Here is a 26,667-nt window from a genome sequence, read left to right on the forward strand (position 1 = left end):
GAGCAGGAATCGCTCAAACGCCCCGTCCTCTCTGCTGCTGCTTGAGAGCCCTGCTTGCTCGTCCCCACAGGAAGCAGAGCACTGTGGTGTTCTGGGGCACTTCACAAGGACTTCTGGAAGCCATCTCTGCACCACCTTTGCTCAAAGTGTGATGAATAGAGGAAAATATTAAGAGAAAAGTTAGAATACAGAAAGACTATTGTGTTCTGTATAAAGAGAATTACTTATTCACACATTTTCAAAGTTCCAGAAACACTTTATTTAAAAATGGAGTTGTAAATGCATATAACAAAATAACATACATAATAAATGTAACAAAAATAAATAAGGAGAACATGTCCATACAAAATAAGAACATAGTAATGCAAAATGCTTATTACAGAACATAAAGGCATAAACGCCTGAAAGAACACAAATAGGATCTTGCACAAAGAGCCTGAACCATTAACCCTTCCTAACCATTTCCTATCTTTACTTGAGTATGCAGAAAAATAATGTTCCCAAGCATTAAACAAAAGAAGGAATTATGGTGATGGTTTGGTACACTCCGTTTTCAATGCCTAACTCTAGCTTTGAGTTATTTTTGCCCTTCTGCCTCTTCTTAAATCTTTCTTATAACCTCTGTAAACTAGTGTCATTCAGGCTTCCATGGTTAGCTGGAGCATATTGAGTCATACAAGAAGGCTGTTTGCTTTTATTTTTTTAAAGAAAATATGAAATCCATTATACAACAGATTAGTGGTTTTGTTTTTACATCTCTACAAAAAAAGTTTTTGCATTTTTATTAACTGGTCCAACTTCTACTGACTTCTGAAAGCCTGTACAATTTAAAAGTGTACAGAAAGTTTTTTTTTTTTAAAACAAATGTCATAGAGGATTATTGCTGAAATATTAAAGACCATTTCATAAAAGCTGCAAAACTGTATCTTTAACCTTAGTATATAGAGACTGATGCAAACATAGGAAAATTCCAGTCTATTAGTTACATTTAACAGAAATAACATTCCTCCAAATTACAGTGTTCTGGAAATACAAAGTAATTTACTTTTTTTTTAATTATTATTTCCAAATGTTAAGTTACTGGGACAACTTATAAGGAAAATAGGCTTATATAGGAAACTTTAAATAGACTTGCTTGTCAGTGGCATAAGCAAAATGTCTATGTTAGCAGTTTTCTTCCAGAATCCTTTTAAATAGGCAAGACAGAGAGAGATTGACTAGCAAGACTACRGGAGAATATACAGAAGCAAATCATTTGCTCAGGAGTGCATCTATCGATCAAGCAAATTATGACAACTCTATTTCCAAGTCCCCTAAAGAAAATTTTACATCTCATGATCATTCCAAGGAACAGTAATTTCTCTCATAAGCTTATTTTGCAATTGAGTTGGTGAGAGCCCATTTGCCTCAATATGCTTTTTAATGTCCCACGTTGCCGGATGTTTAATTCTGTTTGCTCGTTTCAACAAACATTTGGACAGAAATGAGATATGAAATACTTCTATTTTCATTAACATCAAAAAGACATTTGAACAAGGTCAAAAAGTGCCAAATAGTCCTTTCAGAAAGTGGATTAAAACACTGCAATGTTCATACTAGTACAGTATTAGCAGTTTTCTATGTACACCAAAACACTGTTTGCTGTTTAATGATATTGATATGTTCACCTACCACTCCCAGCAAATCTTAGTGCAAACATAATATGTGAATTTTTTTTTAACCCCAAGACAATTTAGGCAGCAACGAGGTTATTTAAATCACAGAACTGGTTGAGGTTTCGGTACAAAGGAAAGAATGCTTGGTGAAATCTGTCTTACCTTTTGCAGTCATATGTCATCATAGTCAAAGATAATGTTTCCTATATAAATCATCTCATTCAGAATCAAAATGCAACTGTTCAACAGTTCTGTATAAACTTTAGTGGAGGAGATCCATTCATAGAGCAGCTTGGCAAAAAGATTTGGGGTTTCAGTAACATTAAATGTTAGATGCTTGCATGGCTTTTAAAAAGAAATAAATTGTTAAGGGAAAACTGCTGATATAATTCTTTTGCAAAGCACACAACCACAAAGGGCAAACCTGCCACAATCTGCTTTTCTACACTGGTATCTATGCTTATCTTTATGATCTGAAAAGGATTTGTGTGACAATCAAAGCATCACAGTTAAAGAAAACTGGTTTAACAAAACAACTGCTGTTTGACCAAGCCATTTCATTTATTTATAAAACCAACATTAGGATTTTTCACTTTTTTCTACACRTTCCGCGTGAAAGGGATTTGCGCCAACACCAAGGGGTCATTCACGCAGAGTGGAGTCCTCCTCTTCGCCGTCGGGGTTGAACCTGTTGAAGTGGATGCTGAAGTCGGCCTCGACGCCGTCCATGTCGCCCGGGGCCGGCAGGGCGGCCGCGCGGGGCGCCCGCGCTTCGGCCTGGCAGTTGGTCTGCGCCGGCGAGCGGGAGCCGTGTGCGCCGGGACTCGCCTTCGGCTTCGCCTGCGCGGGCAGCACGGGGCTGGCGAAGCCCAAGCTGCTCAGGGCGTCCAGGGTGCCATCGGGGTCGATCATGGCGTTAATCACTAAGCAGTCGGGGAAAGAGCAAAGGGGAGGGTAGAGAAGCTGTATAAATCATGATTTTCTGCACAAGAAAATAGCTTTTCATATTTAAACTACACTAACACACATTTTTATCATTCTTATYAGAGGGCTTTTCATTACTGCAGTATCACATTAATTTTCCTTCAAACGCTAGTCTGTACACAAAGAAATGGTTTGGTCTAGATCTCTGGGCCTTGTTTCTTAGCAGCGTACTCTAAACAACATCATCTGCAACACCTCAGTGTATTTTAATTAGAGCTGGGCAAGAAAYAAATAGATTTCTCCACAGAGGTGTCTAATGATTCCTCCTGAAATATTTTAAAAGATGTATTAATATAGGGTTAAATCGGAATATCAATAATAACGGATATAGGATATTTACACCACAATGATGATTATACGTAAATATTGACTACGTAGGAATTCCACCCTCTAAATTAAACCAAGGATAAACAATAGACAAATACGGTTGTAACTTTTTAAAATAAATTAATTCTTTAAGTTGATTTTGATAAAAGGAATAGAAGACTAAATAGCACACTTTATAAAAACAACAGGTTCCTCTACGTTATATACCTAGATTAGTTTTTGCACTGAAAAGCAAATAAGTAAACTTTTAAATTTATAGGATGAGGCCTGCACAACTGCAAAGAATGAATTCAGTAAATTGAAGATGTCAATGTTCAGTCCTAAACATACATTTCATCACGTCAGATAAAGCTTTTTAGAGATCTCCCATTAATTACGGTCCTAAAATATACTGAACTGCATACTGAATATAAACGAACACACACACAAGTTGTGACAGGGGAGGTTCAGGTTAGATACCAGGAAAAATTTCTACATGGAAAGAGTAGCCAAGCATTGGAACAGGCTGCCCAGGGAAGCAGTGGAGTCACCACCCCTGCYAGTGTTCAAGAAACGTGCAGATGAGGCGCTTAGGGCAATGGATTAATGGGAAAGATGTGGAGGGGTTTACGGCTGAAGTCAATGATTGTGAAGGTCTTTTCTAATCATAAGGATTCTATGATTCTATACATGAGAAATTGGAAGTAGACAATAAAAAGAGGAAAAAACTATTTATACCTTGCAGCTGTTTCTCCACTCGTTTCAGTTCCTGTAAGATTGATGAAATTTCCTAGAAAAGAAACAAATATTCAAATGCTTAAGGACATGTGTCATTAAGAAAAGAGAGATTTGAACTGCCTGTCAAAGTTAATAATCCTTCATGAATCCTGGGCAGCAGTACTTCAGACTGGGCAGATGTGGATCTCTCTAAGAACAAGAGTTCTTCCTGACCAGCCATTTGCCCAAATCAACAAAATTTCATTCTGTCCCCTACACCCCTGCCTACGCTACCTCTCCTCACGCACAGACATCACTGTTCTGTAGAAATGAGGCTAAGTCATAGCAAGCCATTACAGGAAAGCGACAGAATAAATCCCATATTAAGGAGGTAGATGGTGATACAGAACCTTGTACAGCTTGTACAGATGCAAGTCAGAAGAGTTAGTGAGACGCGTTCAGCAGGATTTGGCCTGCAGCTGCTGGCACAGGGCCCGTGGGACCCTGCACAGCAGGGATGGCAGGTGCTTGCTGCTCTTCTAATTTGCAGATTTGCCCCCTGGGTACTGCATAACTTACTAACACGGACACGGCGAGTCAGTCAGAAGCACAAGAATCATTAAATGGACCACGTGTCAAATTATGAATATGTTAATTTTGCTGCAGAATCCTATACTGAAGAATACTGCTAACTACSACTAAAAAGCTACCAGTGGCTTTGTGTGTCCTTAAAAGCTGGGAATTAGTTTTCAAAGAAACGGATTTTAGAAATCCATTGGAAGATTTCTGTACTAATAAACTTKATGTGGGCAACCCAGAGCTTGATAATGTTGGAGTTTACAAAGTTATTTTTGAGCACATTCCACATCAACATTTTTTTTAAAATGAACTCCCTACACCAATTATATAATCATGAAATTTTAATGTATGTAATGCAATGCACATAAATGTAAAACACTAGACTGATCATATTCTGGATATGGATAGAATAAGAAAAACTTCTCATGTTATCATATTTCCAACATTAGAAACTTTCATAGGTAACTTGCTCCAAAAAACTGTCAATGTAGGTTATAACAGTGAGTTTGTAATGACTAGTTTAAAACCAAACAAAACACATCATTATTCAAGCAGAAAATACTGGTCAACTATTTAACACTATTAGGGAAAATTAATCTGGATGCATCTTATGGTGCAATAACTCACAGTTGTATAACAGAGAAGGGCTGGGCAGTTCAAGTCAATGGGAAGCTCTGCATCTGTGACAGCCAATTATCGAGACTGTGGGCAGGAATCTCCTCTCCTACCTTTCCCTCAGAAAATAAAGCTGTCTGCCCCAATTCAGCAGGGGTTATGGATGGTGCACCGAAGTTAGCACTTCAGCACAAAAATAGATTTGAAGAGTGAATTTACAGCAATACAGCTACAGGTTCTTCTCATTCACACATATCAAAATATGACTTCTTTAAAAGAAACAAAATACGTTTCTTTAAATATTAATAATCAAATGCTAAGTTAGCTTAAGACTGCCAAGCAAGTTAGTTTAAAACCAATTGAATATAAAAATGCTAATGGTTGCTCTCTTATCTTTAATTGGACTTACCGAGTTTGTGTTGGTTTGTTGTACGATTTTAAATTATTCTTTATGTAAGGAATAATTCCCCATTTAATTACTTGTGATTATTTATGCATAAGAAAGTAATGCTTACTAATTTTTAAGAAGGATTATGTTTATTCTTCAACTGTGCTGAGTATCTAGGTTTCTTTTTTCATTTAATTTTGTACTTATATAATTGAAGATAATACATTCTTCTTCTGATTATTAGGATATTAAATGAGGAGGAGGCTCATTTGACCCCAGAAAAGATAACAGTTCATACCATGCTTGATGTTTTCACAATTGGAACTTCACTTTCACCTCGCAGCTTGTTTTCAATTTCGTCCCAGTTTCTGTCCTTGTCCTTAAATAATATTCTATAAGAAAGCCAGGCAAGAACAGTTTATTTAAAATAGACAAAAAAAACCCCAAAACCCTATCACTTATACATCAGATGCAGGACAGAAGAAAACAGCCTATGAAACACTGAATAAAAATGAAATCTGAAAAAAATGACAGAATACAACCATGCAGTTTAGATTTTCAAGGAAGTATAGGCAATTTCAGCAGTTTCAATACCATTTTTGGTAGTGTCTCTTGAAAAGACACTTTAGATTCTTTCCTTCAGCTCTGAGAGAATTTTTTTTTAATCCAACTATTTTATAGGAGTCAAAGTTCCCTATTAAGGCTGCATTTTGCAACAGTCGTAAAATATAAAAGAAAAATAACACTGTTAAATAAATGCAACTCTTATATTTGTGTTTTATATTAATGAAAAATAAAATAATTTAGGAAGTTAAATAAAAATCCATTTCATAGAAGACAACTTTTCCTAATGCTTGAAAACCTTCAAAGCACAAACTACACATATATGGTTCAATGATGTGTCTTCTGTTTAAAAAAGTCATTGTTTTCATTTGCCATATYGTATACATCATTTAAGTTGCCTACAATTAGACAATTTTTTAAAAATTAATCTATGCATATTTAAGACCTGGGTATTCCTTTTTATGAGTATGTGACACTATGGAGACATAGGTAGTATATTCCAAATGTTCTACTTCTCCAATTGCTATAGTTGGATACTAACCTTGGTTGGAACTATAATTGCAGCAACCATTAATGGTTTTTCAGAGATAAAAGTATAAAAATAGCCGCAGTAAGACTGCTAAGCAAAAAAATCATTTAAAGATATGAACAAGAAGTTGCATACTTTCAAGACGTTACTAGAGTAGCTAAGGCTCAGAGCAAATAATTTTTTTCAAGGTGGAAATCCTTGATACATTGCACCTCAGCACTTCAAAGACTAAAGATTTCAAAGGAGGCTGGCAGTCTTAATGCTGCAGTTCTGTTATTCTTACTTGGTGTATGGAAAAAATCCCACTCTCAACTACTATCTTGTCAGGAAAGTCTATTTATGCATAGTTTGTACCCTGCCTCTCAGTATATGGATGCCCATGGGCAGGATACCATCCAGCAGCTGTTTTAATTGCTCTTTTCTCTTCACTCACACTTGCTTCAATATCAAAATTGAAGTATGTTTTTTATTAGATGTTTCAGTCAGTGGAAGCATTATTTAAACAACATAATACAATGGCATAAAGGCAAATGCCATCTGCAAGTGGTTTAAGTGTGTTAATATCTAAACTACAGAAAGAGTTGAGCAATGATACAGGTTGCTTTAGGGGGGATGGAAGTAAAAGTAATTGAAGCTGCAGTGCAGAAAACATTAAATTCCTTCAAACGAGCTTATGTTCTCAAGTAGTGAAATCATCTTGTTATGAATTTGATCATTAGAGCATGGCAATTGTGTTCTGAAATTGCAATTGTGTTCTGAAAGGGAGTACAAAAAATTGATTAACTATAATAATGCAAGCCTGAACACCAGATAACCTGAATGTCGGAAATGTTTGGAGTTAGCATACAGAAAAATCATATGTAGTTACCCTTTCTGTACATTAATAGCGTTTATGTCACCTTAGAAATCAGTAAGAATGTAAAACATAAGGTTGTGTTTAGCAGAAAACATCACTAGCATCACTAATAGAAGAAATCTATAAATTATTGTGACACTGTGTGTGTGTGTGTTCATTTGCCTTATTCATTTTAAATTTAAATGCTTCCACAATAGGTATGTGATTAAGGTTTTCTTCTTGTGCAAGTGGTAGATTCAGCTTTCCTATTTTTAGAGATAATGCTATTATCCTTCATACCTTCAAAGTTTTACATTTCAGAGGCCTTTTTATTTAAATTATTTTGAAAGGAAAACAGAAAACAGCATTATCATTATTACTACTATAAAGTGAGCAGAACAACTGAGTTTTGGTATTTAGAATGACTATTGCCGTTTTACAACTTTTTTTCCAGTTTTTATTTGCCTTTTATTTGCCAACATTTTTATTGTTTTCTTTTCTTTTCCTTTTTCTTTTTTTTTTTTTTTTTTCCTCCAGTTCAGGGTTTAATACATTTTAACCTTCTGAACGTTTGGATCACTATCTTCTTTGCTCTTGTTCCTCCTTATCATAGACTTTGCAGTAAAACAATATATTTAGATTTGCCTATCCTTACCTACTCTTGCTTTTCTAGTCTGCCTTTCTCAGACAAATTTTCCTAACCATTATTTGATTGTGCTCAGTCCTCATCTTTCCTTTACTGCACTTAGCAGGCCTGACAGGGAACACGAGAGACTGACAAGTTGGTACCCACAAGGACCTACATTTTGCTTGGCTGAACACGTCCCTGCCTGCTGCAAGGCAATAATGCCACCTTCATACTGTACCACACTGACAAAATCACACAGGCTGCCTCTAAAATACCAACTTACCTTTTCCTTGTACAATCTCTGAAAGTCCTGCAAGCTCATTGCAAYGTATAAAGACAGCAAAACAAACTGGGTATACAGTCTAGCAGTGGGGGAGCCACTATTAGAGGCTGCTAGGAGAGATTTGACTGAAATATGAAAGTTTCATACATGATATGAAAGTTGCAGTAATTTTAAAATATAATTTAGTTTTAAATACAGTATTGGATGAAAACCTAAGTGAATYGCACAGTAATTGATAGAGATATAATATAAAGAAGCAACGTAGCAAAACCCCAGCTATAACCACATCCTTAAGAAAAGGAGTTGGTGAAAGGAAAGATTTGGACACTTGAATCTGGGTCAAGCAGGACACCGTGCTGGCCTTGGAACAGAACAGCCTGGTCTGCACTCCAGAATCTAACAGAGAACTACAGCAGCAAAAGCTTCCTTCAGTCCTTTTTCTTAATTACATTAAAAAAATAAATAAGGTAGGAATAAAAATAAAACTCAGTGGAATTTTGACATTTTCTGTAATGAGAAAGCAAGAAATGGCAGCTCTAATCAAAGAGGGAAAGAAACAAGTCAGGCAAAAAGGTATTTCCTTCTCAACCTGATTTTCATTATTCTTTRCAACTCATTTTAATTTCTAGTAGGTGTTCTCGTCAAAAATGACTAAAAATATTTATGTCAATATTTTAGCCAAAGCAAAAATGATTTTTTTTTAGTAAAGCTAGCTATTGAAACTAAAATACTACAGGAAAAAAAAAAAATCACATTTACAGGAAGCATGTCTTTTTCTAACTGGCTCAGCTTGGAGGGATATAATTTTTAATCTATAAGATGCATTTTGTAAAAACTGTAATTGCCCTGTCTTTTTGTGAAGGAGGTTTACATGTGTAAACAATTAAATTTTAGGAAAGACTTTTAAAAGCACAAAACGTAGTCAAGTACACAACTGTTACTGGAAATTACAGGCATCTTTGAAAATTTCTCTTCCTTTTTTAGGTTCAAGTACTCTCTGGAAGAGAGACAGCTGGCAAATCTGCCAGCTTGCAAGTCTCAACTGCACCTCATCACATCTGTAWTGAGGAGATATTTTAGTTTGCTTAGCGTCAGTGAAATCAGAAGTATACCAGTCAATGCAACTTATCTTTAGAATTTAGGTTTGTTTAGCGTATGCTGGCTAACATCTTTGTTTCACCTTATCTTTGCTTTGATGCACATAGGTCGCTGGTTCTTTATATGATCCCTAAAAAATAATTCTTGACTACTGTTAACTTTTCTGATTCAAATTCCAATTATATTATGAATATTTTCCTATTATTCAAATTCATTTAAAGTAATAGGACTGTATAATTGCACCCTTTTCCATTTTGTCATTAACAAAGCAAGTCTGATCACATCCCTGAGGAAAATGGTAAATTGTTTTTTACTGATGAAAGCTTTTCCATTATATCTTGTGGATTTACACATTTAGAGTAAGCAAGTGAGATTTCATATCATATTTATAGGTGTTCTTATATTTACAATGTCATAACAGATCATATCATTACTACACTAATTATAACGTAGCTGACTGACCAACCTCTTATAAACTCAGGAAACTATAAGCCAAATATAAGCTAAAATATAGCTATTTTATAGCTATCTTGTTTCCTCAGAAAAGATATATATGCATACATTTGTTTTAAATCATCATGCTGAACTCACAGGCTTTTTTATTTTGAATAAACCGAAGCAATGTTGGCAATAAATTATAAATAAATTATGAAGAGTCCAATTAACAAGAATATCAGGACAAAAACGTAAGTAGAGTATGAATCACTTTTTTTTTTTTTTTGCTTTTGAGACACTTTACCTATCTCCCTAGAAACCTACCACAATTCAGTCAGTTAATAAGCAAGATTGTTGTACTGATAATGCAGTTCTAGCAGCAAAAAAAATCCTGGTAATCATTTCTGCATGGATTTCACAGTATTTTCCCACAGAATTGTRCTTAAAACATGAGGGTGGCATTGGTGAAAACAAGAAAATATCTGTTTGAAAATTTAACAAGTAGGTCAACTGTTATGGAAGGAAATTTGAGAGCAAAAGCTGTGAATAAGAGGTTTGACAGTGAGGGAAGGATAGACCAGAAGTGATGTTGAAAACAAAATCTTGAATCATATCACTTGATTTGAGTTGGAACAATGAACGACTARAGGAGTGCAAGGGTGAAATATTTGTGCCATGGAAATTCACTCTGCAGAAGTCTGGATAGATATAAGCAGGGCAAAATAGCGGTTCAAAATAACGGAAAATAAAAGCAAGCTTTAGAAATTGAACTCTGATGCTGTGTGGAAGAAAAAGCTTTATCACAGAATATCAAAGGGTAATAAAGCACAGACATCCAAATGCAGATGCATCTGTGTGATAAGGGCAAATGAACTCTTAAGCTTTGGGAAAGATGATGTCAAGCAGTGAAGAAAGTTAGAGGAAGACAGTACATATGCTGGAATGAATATGAAACCCAGACTTAATGGTTGTCAGCATGTATCTAGGACTTAGGACAACAGTGCTTGATGCTATTATACTGCTTTATATACATAGTTGTTCCTTCTGAAAGGTCCCACCATTAAAAAGTGTTAAAAAAAAATTCTATTGTTTTATTTACTACAGCCATTTCAAAAATTTATCAGCTGATTACTATGCTAGAAGCTTCTCAAGGTAATCATGGTGATATATGTGTCAATTAAACAGAAATGCCATGTTCTGTAAAGGTGAAAAAAGTATAGTGTGAAATTGCAGAGAAGCTGTTAAGCTTCATATAGATGGAAAGATTTTATCACCARTAGGAATTACTGCAATCATCTAGTTAAAGCTTTTCAAGACTTGAAATAAGAATTTCACATACAATGAAATAAGAATTTTATATTACAGTTGCAATCCTTCGAGGCAATAATGTGAGCTGCTGTAGCTTGTTTTATAAATTGAGTTATATTCCTAGGGCTCACTGATATCTTCAGAGGAACAGAACTATTGCTTTAAGCATGTGTGAGCAGAGGACAAAAAAAATAATTATGTGCGTGATACCAACTACTTTAATTTTTGTTGTATAGAATTTTGTTAGATCTTAACACATCTTTAAGGATTTTTTTCCTACCTTTGGCATGAAAGAAGAATGAGGCAAGATTTTTCTAAGACCACTGCTTTCCTACATTGTCTAATCATCTGTCTCCAAAACAAATCATTTTTTCAGAAGCATTTATTAAACTGCTCTTTCTTCCATTTGCTTTTTCTTCCTAAAATRGGCAATCCCTAGACCAGCTTGGTTGGTCCAGTTTTACAGTTCGGCAACATTTTAATCCTATCTTTTTAAGRAGGGAGTTCTAGGGGACTTGTATAGAGGTAGTGTGGATTTTTCAGAKCATTTATGTTGGAACAGTGTTGGACTATGATGGATATTGCTCTGCTTATGCAAATGCTGTTGATATTTATCTTCATATAATATGAAGCACAAATAATAATGGAATAACTATTCACTCCAAATGTTTTTGAACACTAAAAAAAGCCAAAGTGAACATTGCTTTCTTTAAAACAATAGTTGCTACCAATATATTTACTCTATCTGTATTCAAAATGCAACTACAACAGGTAGGAAYGTTCGTGACAGAAGAACAGTAATTACAAAGACAAAAAAACACACCTGATTTTGCCAGCTGTTTTGTCTATGGATTGTCTTATCTTGCGAGAAAATTGGAAGACTGAGGACAAAAGCAAGCTGTCCCCCATAACCTGCAATAGATTTTAATGGAAAAAAAAATATTGTTAATTCAATGGGAACTCTACAAACATTTACCTAAGTTTTGTATTTTTTTTTTAAGTTGAAAAGAATACAATTGTGTTCTAATCAATATCCTATACAAAAAAAAAAAAAAAAAGCTACTAGAATGCTACATGTAGCAAAGTACCGTGTCTGGAATATTAGCTGGGTTTACAACTGTGAAAGCTCAAAAGGGACTTGTGAAGGAAAACAAGTTGGGTACTCACTTCATCTCTGCTCCAAGTTCTTCTTCGGGTAATTGTTGGGGGATCAAGGGCGTCCGTGAGCTGAGGTCTGCCATCAGCAGGCCGACCGTTCCCCTCTGGTGGTTTGGCATGCACTAGCGGAGGGATTTTTCTAAAATTGAGACTTTCATCAAATACACGGTCAACCAACTGCRGGGAAAAGAAAGATGCAGCTTATGAAATCTGATGGATATAAGCATGATGCATCATTGGACTAATATTTTTCCATTTGAAATAGATTACAAGAACCCTATTAAATAAAAAAATTACTGTTGGTCTGATATCAAATATTGCAATCTTATGTAACAAAATCTTGTAAAAATGAWTTTTTTTWATTTTTTTTAATTCCACACACATGGCAACAGAAACTTCATGGAAATTTTGCTTATGTAGATGGCAAGTTAGTTATCTATAAAGTAGTCCTAGATTTCTTTCCATGATTAATGGAATTATCAGTCAAATTCATACAGTAGTACCATAGTTTAACTTTATCCAAACAAATTAGTCATACGGTTATAGAAACATCTATATATACAGGAAGGAGACACTGCTATGGGYAGCAGCACGTATGCACTGCACAATATTTTTTAAAGAAGAAAATAAACGTGAATTTAGTAATATGTAAGTCAGTGTGATCTAACTGGATCACGCTTCTACTTGCTAAAGTATAGCCATAAGTCTTTAATACTACTAATAATTTTTAAAAAGTCTAGGTGAATGTAGTTGTAATTCTAGTGGGTACGCAGCTCATGGATTTTTTTTTAATCACTGTTTATATCTTTTTTTCCACAGAAAATAACAGCCTTATACTAAACACAGTCAACTAATGTATTAAATAAACCTTATGTACATGAAAATGAGCAAATATAATTTGAAGGTAGCACTATGAGGGAAAAAATATAGTAAACATTTATGACAAATTAGGATGAATTGTAATATGGTAGACAGAGATGATTTAAATTCAGATCAACATATCAGRTGAAAATATTTACCAGCATTAGACCTGTGATGGTTACTAGAACAAGTTAGTCAAAATATTCATACAACAGCACACTAAAGAAAGTCAAAGAAAATAAGAACYAGCAGAAGCACAGGGCAAACTTATTTCAATGCATTTTTTGAGAATGTTATTAGAAAAGAAGATYTAAGGGTATTGTTAATACTGACTTCTAGTGTTCAGAAGAACAAATTTTCACAGCAATTGTGGAAAGAGGGGCTTTTCTGTTTGTAACAGCTATGCAAAGTATTATATGTACACATTTGTATATATTCAGGCAAATGCGCTTAGATACKCCTACCAAGTGGTATCTAAGGCTTTGGACAAGCAAGAAACAAATAGCCATTTTGTCCTATGCTTTGTGGAAAAAAAGAGACAGACAGACACYGTACATTTGGATGATCTTTTTGACAAACCGTGTTTATTAACTCATTTCTAGGTCGCTTACTTGTCAAAATGTGAAGGAATTTTAAATCAAAAGAGTATGCAGAGATCATGCATATAGGTTAGGTGAAATAACTAAAAAAAAGGCTATGCAAAATGCTAAAAGCAAAAGAAATAAAGAAAAGAAAGAACCTTATGCATTTCTCCATGAAGATCTCCTACCTCTTCTCTAGTGTCTATGGCAGAGCCAGGGGTGGTGGCAGCAGTGCTTACTGTGGTACTGGGGGCAGTGCCTGAAGAAGTCACTGAATCTATCTCTCCTGCTACATCGTTGATCTCCCGTGCGATGAGAGCCAGATCTTGACTGATCCTAGTAATAAAGACAGTGTTAAATTCCCCCCTGCACATAATTCCAGAGCAGCAGAGTGCAGCCTACAGCCTTTGGGCTTCTGTGTTCTAGCTCTTGATCATGATTGTTCTACGATAATGGGTATGTCATTATAAATTCAAAATCTGATCACAAAATCTTAGTAAAATGTATCTGGAACTTTTAGACAGAGCTTCCKTCTTTCCTTTGTGGTGTTCCCAAGTAGAGGTATGTGCAACATGGGCAGTAAGTGCAACATTTGAAATGTATTGGAATTACTGTGAACATATTGCACAGATGATCTGCATATATGCAGTGAAGCTGACACGTACAGCATATCTTAGATTTAATACAGATATTATCTGTTCCATTACAGGTATTATAGCTGTACTATAGTTAACCTACTTATAAAGAATTTCTCCAGAACTTCTGGTCCTCCAGCAGGCCTGCAGCTTGCTCAGAACAAGCTGCTTGTAGGCCTGAATTTCCAAACAAATACTCCAATGCTCAAAACTGATCAAGGCACACATTCCTGTTAGGACAGGACATGCCTACCTGGATATGACAGCACGAGCKCATCTCGCTTCCCAGTCAAAGACTCCTGAGACTCACTGCTCTTTGAAGTGCTCTGAACTGCTGTCTTTCTTTGCAGTTGCTCCTCTGCAGCTTTTCCTTTTCTGCTTGTGCATGGCACCACAAAATAACTGCTCAAGCTTTAATCTGCTTGGCAGCAGACAAGCCCTGAAGAGAGCTTGCCTACCTCAGCAGAGGTGTGAAAAGGAAATGCTTGGTGGACCGCTCTAAAACCTTTGAGTAGYAGCCTTTGAGCTGCTACTACACCCACCACTAACTAAAGTAGCCTGAATCTCCAGCTTAGAATGTTTTTGGAAGCAGCAGTTTGGAAGATCTGGAAAAAATCTAGGAGCTGTGCAGTGAGGTTACACTCGGCACTGGCTGCTGCTTAGTTTGGGCTGTGGCTCCTTCCACTATTTTGAAACTGCCTCTGTCTTCAAGCCAAAATAAGTGGACGCTACTGAGCTAGAGATGGAGTTTAAGACTGACAGTCTAGAAAGACAAAACATAACTATAGAAATTTTCAGTCAACTTTCAGCACTGGATTTTGTAACTAAGCACTAGCAGAGCGATAAAGCACTACCTTGTGTGGCATGAATAAACCCACAATCCGAATATGGCAGTGGAATCCATACTCTGCAATTACCTGCAATCACTCAAAACATTATTTCTGAATTCACACAATGAAAGACTGGAACAGTAAAGTAAAAACAGGTTAATTATTCATAAATTATTTATAAAGTATGCTATGTGTCTATAACTATCTTAACAAATTAAGCCTAATTACTACATTGCTTGTGGGTCATTTTTTCTGTGTTTCATGTTCTTATTCATGTGCACTGTTAAACCTGCAAGTTGAGCTAGTATTCAGTGTTAAACTACTGCAATTACCTCTTCTTTTTCAGAAAGCCACATCAATTTTTAAAGACAGAGAATAAAAGGCATGCTATCAAATGTCTGAACTTCTGGGACAAGTTTTGGTATTTAACRATCACAAGGAAGCAGAACATAAGCAGTGAAAGCACATTTCTCCACCAAGAGCATTCAAGCAAATTCTGTAACATTTCAGCATTTCAGTCTACATAGAAATCAAATGAATCCTGAAAATTTCATAAGAAAACAATTCTAACATGAGTGGCAAACAATTAATTTCTTAGACAAACACCACGGCAAGCACTAGTCATGTGAACAAATGTGAAATTGGTTTCAAATTCAAACAAAAGAACCATGATAAGAAGAGTCAGTTACTTGACTGCAGAACTGACTACCTTTGCTAGGGTTCATTTGAAGCGCAGTGCTAGTGGCAGTAACCAAGGAATTGCGACCCTAGCTCAGGCACTTGCAACAGCAGAAACTACTTTTTGATGAACACATAGGAATTAAATTAGAAAATACTTAACATGAAGTAATATCTAAATAAACTAAAAAYTAAAGTGAGAACAGTCTTTCATATTGACAAAAATTACTTCTCGCTCACCTATACATCGGTCTGAAATTTTACCTCAATAGCAACAGAAAGTCAGTGCAAAACCAGGCACTTCTGTCTCCTGAAACAGACTGTTRGAGACCAAGACTCCTACACAAAGCACATCTGTAAGTCTTACTAACATGACCAGAAGTTTCTATTCTGAGATTTAGCTATCAGCAATGACTGTCATATTCCATTAGCAAATGACATGCTGGTAACATGAGTGTGTTGCCAATCTCTCACAAAATTATCCTTTGAGCTAGGACGGCAAATGGAAACTCTAAGTAGAATGATATAGAAAAGCCAGCAGCTCGCTTCCCCCCCCACAACCACGGGGATACACATCTTTGCTATTTTAGAGGCACTCCTTTGAAACCAACCTTGCAATTTCTTCGCGATGAGCAGTCCAGTCACGAATGTAGTCTTCCTGTTCCTTTATTCTGTGCTTGAATGTATTGCTACTTTGAGCTGCTGTCCCAGTGCTCTGCAGTCGTGTGGTTTTCAGGGCTGGAGAGGTACGTAGACGGGTATGTTTAGGGGAATTACGGTTTGATCCAAATTCATCTTCTGAGGTGGAAGCATAATCTGTAGGAAAGCGCCTCCATCTTGCACTTACTAAATTAGTTTAATTATTAAAAAAGAATTATTATAGGATCTCTTAAAAGAAATAGCAAAGTTATATCAGCAATACCACAGAAATAAGCAGCTATTCATTATCAATCCCCAGACACCTTACAGAAGTTTTGACTACATCTTAAAAAGAAAGCTACAAAATTTGTGTTAAATAATAAATATTGATTAATAAAACATAAAACGATGCTCTTTGTATAATGATGAGTGAGAAATGAGGTAAAAGTCAGTAATTGCATATAAGCTCAGGCAAAGTGTATTTACAAAACAAGGGCCCAATTCATTAACATTTAAGTATAAAGTCAGATAGCACTTTTTCTGCAGATTTTTTCCCCAAGTTACATTCCAGATTTAAGTGATGCACACAGAACTGAAAAGGCATGAAGGAAGGAGTAAGCTGGCACCAATTCTTGACCACATGCTTACATAAAGCRAGCATAAAACTTTTAGAGGATACATAATGCATTTAATACAGAAAAAAATAAGCACTATCGTGTTTCAAAAATGAGGAGTACACCTACAAAAACATCAGTGCAAAAAACATACACAGCCTCATACACAGCGTATAAAATACATAAAACATACACAGCCATGTTGCCAGAGGTGGAGAGAAGTATAAGTGAACTAAAAAGAAGCAGGAGGCTCTCCTTGCCCTACGAGTTACTACTRAAGACTAGGAAAAGTGTTTCAGAAGAGCTGACCTCAGTGGGCTTACATATCAGTGGTCATAGAGAAGTGCTCATCACTACAACTTGTGAAATACCTGCAAAACTCACTGTTATTCATTAGGCTCTACTGCAGACATTTAAAAAAAAATGTGTATGTTCACCTTTTGGTGGTTTTTTTATCATATGAGTAAGAAAAAAGCAAGAAGTAAAAATGATTCTTTCTGAACCATTTTTTAAAAAAGTGTATATCAATGTAAATTTAGGTAGCAAAATCTGAAAGTTACTTCAATTTTAGAAAATATTTCTGTAATGCATAGAAATTAGAGTATGTACAACAAAACAGTGGTGTACAAGCTTACAACCCTTCTCATAAATAATGCTTTTCAAATGGCTAGAAACAAAAATATGCTTTTGCATTTTTTTTCAGGTTTAAATATAAGCCTAATTTGAAGTACGTGGGCTTCAAACCATGTCCAATTCTACTAATGTTTTCTCAATAATCTAACTTCAATAATTTAACTGAAGAAAAGCAAAATGTCTCTCCATTCAGTTACTATTCTTTTTTAAACATTTCAAACATGTTTTGATCGTGGGGAAGTAGAACATAAGCAGAAAAAGCACATTTCCCCACCAATAGCATGCACGCAATGTATGACCGAAGTCCAGAGTACTTTATGAGTTGGGCCCCCCCATTTATCAACCATTTTTTGTTAAAAATCTTTGTCCCAATTCCAATTAAATCCATCAAAGTAATTACGAAATTCATCTTAACTTCTCTCATTTGAGCTAGTCCAGAAACTCAACACTGTACAATGAGCATATGTAGTCATATATTTAAAAACTAAAGATTGAATGAGAAGTGAAATATCAGAAACAGATTTGATTTCTAGTACTCTACCACTGTAAGTTTCAAGAGCAGGATCTGGGTCTGGGAGAAGCTTGGATTTCTCTGTGTACAAAATAGTGTTTTATCATGTTAATTCTTATTAAAACATTCAAATTTGAAATATTTGCTTAATTAAAATCTATTGCTGAGATTAGTGTTAAACCCCCTCTTTCATACAGAATTCCCCCACACTTCTCGGGAAAAGTTTTTTTAAGTTATACATTCATTCAAAATCAATTAATTTTACAAAATCAGAAAGAATCTATTTATCTAAATGAAATGATATCAATCTAAATGAAATGATATCAATAACAATTAACTACACAGTGCCATAAAGCCTCTCTCAATTTTTAAGGTCATTAAGATTTTACACCACCTTAGAATGGCGTTTGCTTACATGTTAAAAACAGGTGGCTCATTAACATGGGAAAAAAATTGAGAGAGTGAACAGTAAAAATCTCCAAGTTGTAGGATTTATGACAAGCAATAACCAAGCGTGTTTTGCATACAGCTAGCTATATATTTGCACTTTTATGTTTTTAAGACAAGTTCTGAGTTAAGCAGCCCACAAATGTGATTATAGCTTTCAGAAATCTGCATAAATCCAGCAAGCAGCTTGGGCATCTGGGGCACCAAAGACTGTAAATATCAGAAACGATTGCCAGAAAAATCTCCCRGACCTGGCACCTAAACTGGTAAGCAGCCTGCTTGAAGTACCACGTGTGGACAACTTAAGGGAGCAAGTTTAGCAGCTTGCTCATGATATCTCTCTTTTAAGACTTCAGGATGGACTTTACTCAGCATATCCTTTGTAAAATACTCTCCTTTCATTGATGTATTGCTTTCTCAAGCTTCATATATTCCAAGGATCCTGAAATTTTATGCTCTATATTGCAACAGCACTAAAGATAACAGCATTAGTAGTAATGCTTGTCATGCTTGTTTTCTCTCCTTGCTCAAACCCTCGAATTCTCTCAGAGATATCTCGACAGCTTCTCTGAACCTGTCCTCTACTTATTKGCAATGACAACTAGGTCAGCAAGGCAGCCAAGCGGCTGAGGGCTTGTCAACTAGTTGCTTAATGGGTTCTCTCTGCTGTGAATTAATGCTTCATTTCTACATTTGCAGCTTAATGCTTTTTGCCATTGTTTGATTCACAAATTTCTAAAACAAACAAACAAACAAACAAAAAAACAAACAAACAAAAAAAAAAAAAAACAGGAAAATCTGCCTCTAAAACAAACTTGCTTAAAGCCTGATCTGAAACCTCTTGTTCCTTTTCCCAATACATAGCTCTTCCCAAAACAGCATCTTCAATTTTCCTTCACAGCTGCAAGAAAAGGTCATCTGCCTTTTGTTTTATTGGTGAAACTCTGCAGCTAAAAATGATTCAGAGACTTGATTAAATCTTTCATTGTTTGGATTAAATCTGTAAAACTATTAATCCTGCTTCTCATGTTTTTACAGTGTTGTCAGTTATCAAGCCTCCTACCACAGAAACACCCTGATAATTACTTTAATGCTGGTAATTCTCATCCACGATGTGCCATTTATCTACTTGCCCCTTCATTTAAAAGCAAGCAGTATTTAACAGCACCAAGGCTTAAAAAAATCCTTGAAATTATGGACTTGCTGACAGCTCTGACAATTTTAATGCTACTACTTTACAATTCATCTACATGAAATACATGGCAGTAAAAAATCCCCAAACTAGATTCTTCTTTTCTCTTTTTTCCTTTTATAGGCACATATGACTAAATGTAAAAAAAAAAAATGCTGGTAGTATTAAGCAGAGATCTAAAATACTGAAACATTAAGTGGACTCTGGTTGAGAAGGCCTATGGAATAATCCTAAATTAGCTCTTAACCATTTTTTCAGGTAAAATAAAAAAAAAGCTGTGTTATTGGCAATGACTATTCATTTTCCAGTCAAGGGAAACATGAAAACAAGTCATATTTATCTTAAGTCTGCCCCCAAACAAAGCAGAGACATTTTTTCCCTCAGTCACTTCATTAGCAGCTTCCAAAAGTACTGCAGTTTAAGTAGCAGAAAGAAGTTGAAAGAAGTTGCTATTAAGGTGATATTCTACAAAGCAAAAGTAAGCTCAGGAATTCTTTGGGTCCCAAATTTGTGTTGAATTACTTTTTAGTATTTTGCCTAATAATAACATGATATTCAAAGATATTTTACATATGCTTATGTGGAAACAAACTAATAAAAGGTATTCTTAGTAGCTTTTTCTTTCCTTTTTTGTCTTTACAGTGAAATATGCTTCTCCCACATTTTGGTATATAAACTGATAAAACTTTTCATAAAGGAAGCTATTTCTACTGCAGATTCTTTAAACAATGGTGTTTCCAGGATAGCTAGCTATGTTAGGATAGGTCATGAAAAGACAGTATCTTTTTTCTCTAGAAAACAGAGTGTTTTATACACGCCACCTTAAATTTGAGTTTGCAGGTAAATCAGAAACAAAAATGCAGGTAAATCAGAAACAAAAACATTCCACAGAGCAGAAGTGGCAAAATATTTCCATGTCACAAACATGGAGAACTTCAGAAGGCACAGGCTGCGAGAGCACAAAGCTCCAAATCCACATACAGTTTTGTGAAAAAATAACTAAAAAAAAGCAGCCAAGTAACATCCAAGTTTTACCTTCTCTGAAATTAACAGCATTAGAATGTGAACTAGTGTTAATTATTAAATTCAACTTATAAAATCAATCTTTACTGACACTCTTCCCTGACCTAATGTTGCCACCTTTCAGACTACAAATAGCAATTTTCATCTCTGATCAAAAACATTCTAGCTTTTCCTGTAAGAGATCTTAGCATTCTCTCTGAAGCTTCTCACTTTCTTGTGTCTTTGCAGACACTTGTTATAATACTACAATAGATACAATTTCATAGTTCAATAAATATCTCCTTGTATCTCCTCAGAAATKTCCATTTTGCTGATCGGTTATGCAGCCCATGGCTATTTGCCTGGGAAAGATGGCTAACAATCCTATAAAAGGACATATAGGATACACAAGCAACAAATGAGCAACAGCCCTGCTGCAAACGCACACAGCAGAGATGCTTATATCAGCCAAGAATGAGAAGCTGTAAAACACAATATATAGCTTTGGTGGCAATACATTTTATTGGAAGAAAGCTATTCCTTTTCTTACCCCCTTGGATTGTGGTTTACCTCTATAATGCAAGTAAAGACATTTCTGCTCTATTTTTGTGCCATGCAAATCAGCACTACTACATTCTTTGCTTTGATTTAAAAAGGAAAAAAAAAAAAAAAGATTCCCAAAGGATTAACATTATTCCTGTTTGCAATTTTAAACGTGAAAGATCCATAAGTCTTGTCGATGAAGTTGCCTCCTTTCCCTCCAAAAAAATACTGCTTTAACAAAACTCAGTGAATGCTTCATAAACACTGTTCCTTAAAAGCACTTTAARAAATTACCTATTACTTTATGAAACTGTTTCAAATAATCTCACGTACCTGAAGGAGAATTATGAGCTGAAGCCAGAGATTTGGATTTTGAATCTGAAAGTCGAGAAATACTATTAGCTCGAGTTCTAGCAGAAACTTTACTACCATCTCCCGCTGAAGTTAATCTTGCGCCACTTCTGATGATAGCTTCAGGGGTACGAGATGAGGCTGTGCTTCTAGTTAACGTCGCTTCAGAATCACTCCGTGCAGATAAAGAGCCAAGCCGAGTTCTACGAGGCTGAGCGAGCAAGTCTATTCTGGAAATACTTCTCCTCCCAGATGGAGGCTTTGATGTAGAACTTGTAGTGGACACTTCGGAAGCCACAGAGGCTTTATCTGCATCAGCGAGTTCGCTATCTGAGGCTTCACCAAGCCGCGCTCTGCGCAAAAGAGAAGTCCTTGTAGGACGAGGTCTTGGAAGGGTGGTAGATTTACTGGATTGCCCAGCTGTTACAGGAGAGGTTTTTGATTTAGCTGACTTTCCTTCCATTTTGGAATGTAAAAGTTCATCTGCAGAGGCAAAAGGAACTCTTCCATGTGATTTGCCAGAGTAAGTTTCCTGGTCAGAGGATAAGATATCAGAAATAGCAGAATGAGGTACACTAGATGTTTGGTCATCATCTGTCAAATCCACTGAAGGTTGTCTCATTCTTCCACTGGATTGCACTGGTTTCCGAGCATCAGCTCTAGACCCACTATCCGAAGATCGACTTTTAGTTTTCTTTTCTACCTTCTCTCTAGCACTTGTTGTAGACTTTAAAACATCCTTTGAAGGGGAACCAGAAGAACATCTATCTTTATATAAAGTCGTAAAGCTCTTCCGCTTCTGTGTGGATTTTCTTTCAGTGTCACCAGTAACCAGGCTGATTGTGCTGGCTGTGTCTACATCTGATTCTGGTGATATGGAATTATCTCTGTTATAGCTAGGAGTCTCAGGACCTTCATCAGTTTTATTTTCTTCACGCAATTTAGCTTCAAGGAAAGCCATTACAGCCTCTGTGTCTTTCAAAATGAGTGTTGTATCTATACTAGAGTCAGTGTCCATGGAGTCGCTTCTCTCACGTATTCTGTTTGCAGGCGTTAGAGGAACAGGAGGTACACTTTGCTTATTAATGTGAGGAATAAGTTCTATAGGTATATTTGTGCTAGGCTTATCTATAGTAAAGCTACCTTGCCTCACTAATGGTTTTGAGGATTCCTTTTTTTCTCCTCCAGATGTTTTAGGACTTTGTCCTTTATTAAAGTCTTCGTTTTTCCTTCTTTTCACCTCATTCTGCACCAACTTCRTTTCTGCTTTATCGGTAGCATGTCCAGGAGTTTTGTCTTGATTATCCAACATTTTGTGTGATACAGCAATTTCCTCCCTAGCTTTCTCAGCCTGGTTTGCAACAGATTTTGAAGATTGCTTTGTGGGTGTCCAATGTCCTTGTTCCTTCCTTTCTTGTTGCTGAATTTTTGCTAACGCTTGCTTTACAACGGAAGTTTCTTTGCCAGTTTCAGCTCTCTCTTTACTAGAAGAGCAGCTGCTGGGGAAAGAAAAAACTTTYTCTCCAGCAGCCTTGGGTGAAAGACCATTCACTGTTCTGCTTGCCTTTGCCATACTTCTGCCATCAGGATCCAGGGTACGAGTTGGAGTTTCTTTTTCCTGAAGTTCAGTGTCTTGCTTTTCACCTATCTCTGATCTTTGATGAGAGGTAGTTTTTACTTTTGACGTTTCATTCACTTTCTCCTCTTTAGGAAGCTGTGGAAGTGTCCTCCTTTTTCGCTCACCATGACCAGTCATAGAAGCAGCTGAACCAGTGCTTTTAACTGAAATACCAGATTCACTGATGTCKGTGTCTAAAAAGTGAAAAGAAATACAAAGCATTAAATATAAACAATAAATTTCTAAGATTACATAAAACTAGTAACATAAAGTCAAAGAGAACTGATAAAAGATAAATATATGTCAAGATCTATGATTATTATRTGATCATATTATATATAACTGTATATTATAGATACTATTATTATTATATGACAAACAGAATAGATAAATATATGTTAAGAAAGGTTTGATAAGTTCCCAAAATCTTTGGTGCTGGATATTTGACTATCCCTAGAAATGATTTTAGTTCATAACTTTCTAGATTTTTTCCCCTAAACTTTAATCTGAGCTTGATTTTTTCAATTTAACCCATAACTACTTGTCTTATTAAGTATGATTTCTTCTTTACAGGTCATTATTATAGAGCTGAAAATATGTTTGTGAATTAGATTAGCTACCTCCAAACTATGGAGGTATAATACAGCTATTACTATAAATAATACAGCTAATTACCCTCAACTTCATTTTGCCATTAAAATAATTATGTAACAAAGCAACAAAGACTTATGTACTAATGTAATAATTTTAGAACAAGTATTAGAGATAATACATGATATTAGAGAGATTGCATAGATTAAAAAAACATATCTTATTAGAGCTAGAATATAAAAATTGAAAGTGTCATAGAAAGGAGGTTTATTCTATACAAACTCATTACAACACAAGCGCTAAATATATAGCTTGTGTCCCCCGAACAACATTTAAAGGTTAGCAATAAAATYACAGCAATACAACATTTGCCTTTCACCACAAAGACCCAACCAGGCTAGAAAAACCTGCTTCCTAGACACAGAAAGTGTAGGAAGAATAATTTCAGAAGTAGTGTAAAAATGCAGAGACAGAACAGACCCTCCTCTTGCTCTGCCACAAACAGACCTGCTTTCTTCCCAAGTGTGAACAATTTGGGTTGAGATTAAGTAAGGGTGCATTTGTGCAGCATTTGGTTAATTACTACCTTGCAGAGACTCTGTGATTGCAAATGGGGAAAGGGGAGGTTTTATGAACATCTGCACAGGTACAATGTCAATTTTCTCTGCTTCATTCTAATGTTAGTATATATACTACATAATACAGGCTATAGTTGTTCTCAGAAAGTTTTCAAGGACAAAATTTCAAGTTCAAAAGAACATGAGCTACTTGAAATAAGCTGTCCCTGAAAACAAACTCTTTTAGCCAACAGAGCACAACAGGACTGTATATATGAACCTAATGTTTTTGTGCTCCCACAGTAGCTTGAAATAAGTGCACAACAAATCATCCATGAGTATCAGAATGATATTGTAATAGGAAGAGAAAAACAAGTTTTACATTCACAGACACATTTAAAAATTCCAGTTACTTAATAGAGTTAAGTTCCCTCTCCTTTGCACTTTCTCCTTCAACAGTTCAATCTTGTCTGACCAGGGGGTTTCAGCCTATCCCTTGAAGACTCCTCCTCAAGGAAGTAGCTGCAGTGCCAGGGGACACTGTGACATAGCTTGTAGCAGGACTGAGAAGTGCTACTCATGAAGACAAACCTTACTATGGGTACTGCTGTACAGAGCGCAAAAAGAATGATTTTACGCCACATAAAGAAGGAAATGTATAGAGATATAAACATATGGAAAGTATATAGAAAGTGTCAAACAAATGCAATGTTTCTAAAGCATTTTCATCAACTTCTCTATGGMTGTGGAATGCTCTTTAGGTAAAAGATATGGACACTTAAAGTGTTGTAATAAATACTTAACAGTGAATAGTCCCATTTTTGAAACATACTGGTAATTACTCTCCTTGCCTATTTAATATGAACATACACCAGCTGTGTCATCAGAAACAAGCCTTTATGCAGAGATAAACACTGTCTGTTTGGGTGGAACACAATTTCTTTTGCAAGTTAATTTGCCTGATTCTTTTTTTCTGCAGTGTGGATATACATACTAATACATTTTGTCCATTCACTTTTCCATGAGAGAAGTTTATATRGTGCAACATAAAAAAAAATATTCTTTGGAATCCACTCTAAGTAGTAAAATGAGACTCAAGCTGAAGTTATTTTATTGCTTACTTTATTAAATGGTCTCAACTTCTAGATTCCTAAAACCATGTGAAATTGCTGCAAAGAATAAATGATGAGAAAAATAGCTGTATTTAATAAAAGCATTTGTAGGAATGCTTACATATACCATTCATCTGCTGAATACAATCCTGAATATACATTCAGTCATTAATCAATACATARTTTTCCTTTTGGAATAAATTCCAAATAACGCTTCCGATTCTTTTTTGTCRTTGTTGCTGTTTATGTAAAAGTAAAGAAAATAAAGTAGTAAAAAAAAAGTTCAAGTCTAGAAATGATTTGTGCTCTGTCTTCCTTTTCTTGTGTCTGAACAATACACAGAATTAGAAGTTAGGTTTTTTTCTGAAGAGGCATGGCTTTTTTTGAGGAAAGAACAAATGATTTCTGAGGGCAAAAAAGTAAATTTTTTTTGGTTACATTAGCCACAACTAAATTAAGAATGRTCTTTTCCAACCATAATGATCCCAATACAAGCAGGGGGAATTTGAAAAAAACAAAACAAAACAAAAAAMCCACACACACCTATGAGATCCTACGAGATTCAAGATTTCAAGATTAAGCAGTTCARGCTAGGTTTCAGTTCATCTAGCCCAGAGAGAAACAAAGTTACCTAAACGTTCCAGCAAATCTAACATTAAGGTAAAAAAACATGGACTTGATATTGGCTTTTTGCTTTTTTTATATTTCATGTTGAATGAATGAACRCTCCGGAGAAAAATACTGTATTGAGTAGTAGGTATCTTCAGTTTGTTCTGCAGGCCTGACTGCTGCGCAGAGCACTGTGATTTGGTTACTAGCCTAAAGAGGGAGAGAATCCCAGGATTCCACTCTGGCAGTTGGAAAGACTTGGTCTTATCAGTTGAAATTGCAGTCTTCCGAGAGACTGAATTAAAGGTCAAAGATGTTGCTTGCTCTGAAATTGCATCAGACATGGATTCTTGACAATCTGAAGAAAATCAGCAGCTATAACAAAGAAAAAAGCAGAGAACATTACACTCTCATGAAAAAGTATAAACTAAGAAGTTGCTATAGGCTGGAGGAAAAGAATGTTATACTCACCAGTGTCTAACAGGAGGTTATTGGACCTGTTGTGTAGATGGTAGTAAGTCTTCAAAAATGATGTATGTAGAAAAGCATTTTTACTTCTTTTTTTTTTTTTTTTTTTTTTT

The 26,667-nt window shown here is 35.6% G+C and overlaps 1 protein-coding gene across 2 annotated transcripts in view; it reads right to left on the minus strand.

The window, feature by feature from the left end:
* Positions 1 to 391: 391 nt before the first annotated feature.
* The window catches only part of CEP170 (centrosomal protein 170), a 95,001-nt gene continuing 68,725 nt past the window's right edge, over positions 392 to 26,667 (minus strand). Inside the window, exons 11-18 of one of the 2 annotated variants that reach the window (XM_026041078.1) lie at positions 21,582 to 23,411; positions 16,279 to 16,513; positions 13,683 to 13,860; positions 12,092 to 12,259; positions 11,748 to 11,836; positions 5,543 to 5,636; positions 3,684 to 3,735; positions 392 to 2,578 (exon numbers count right to left, since the gene is read on the minus strand). In XM_026041078.1, coding sequence (XP_025896863.1) covers positions 2,298 to 2,578; positions 3,684 to 3,735; positions 5,543 to 5,636; positions 11,748 to 11,836; positions 12,092 to 12,259; positions 13,683 to 13,860; positions 16,279 to 16,513; positions 21,582 to 23,411 — 2,927 coding nt within the window. In that variant the 3' untranslated portion in view covers positions 392 to 2,297. The remainder of the gene's footprint in view (positions 2,579 to 3,683; positions 3,736 to 5,542; positions 5,637 to 11,747; positions 11,837 to 12,091; positions 12,260 to 13,682; positions 13,861 to 16,278; positions 16,514 to 21,581; positions 23,412 to 26,667) is intronic. The other variant, XM_026041076.1, reaches the window with a different exon arrangement.

The sequence above is a fragment of the Nothoprocta perdicaria genome, unplaced genomic scaffold, assembly GCF_003342845.1.
Source record: "Nothoprocta perdicaria isolate Ctin4 unplaced genomic scaffold, notPer1 scaffold_278, whole genome shotgun sequence".
NCBI lineage: Eukaryota > Metazoa > Chordata > Aves > Tinamiformes > Tinamidae > Nothoprocta > Nothoprocta perdicaria.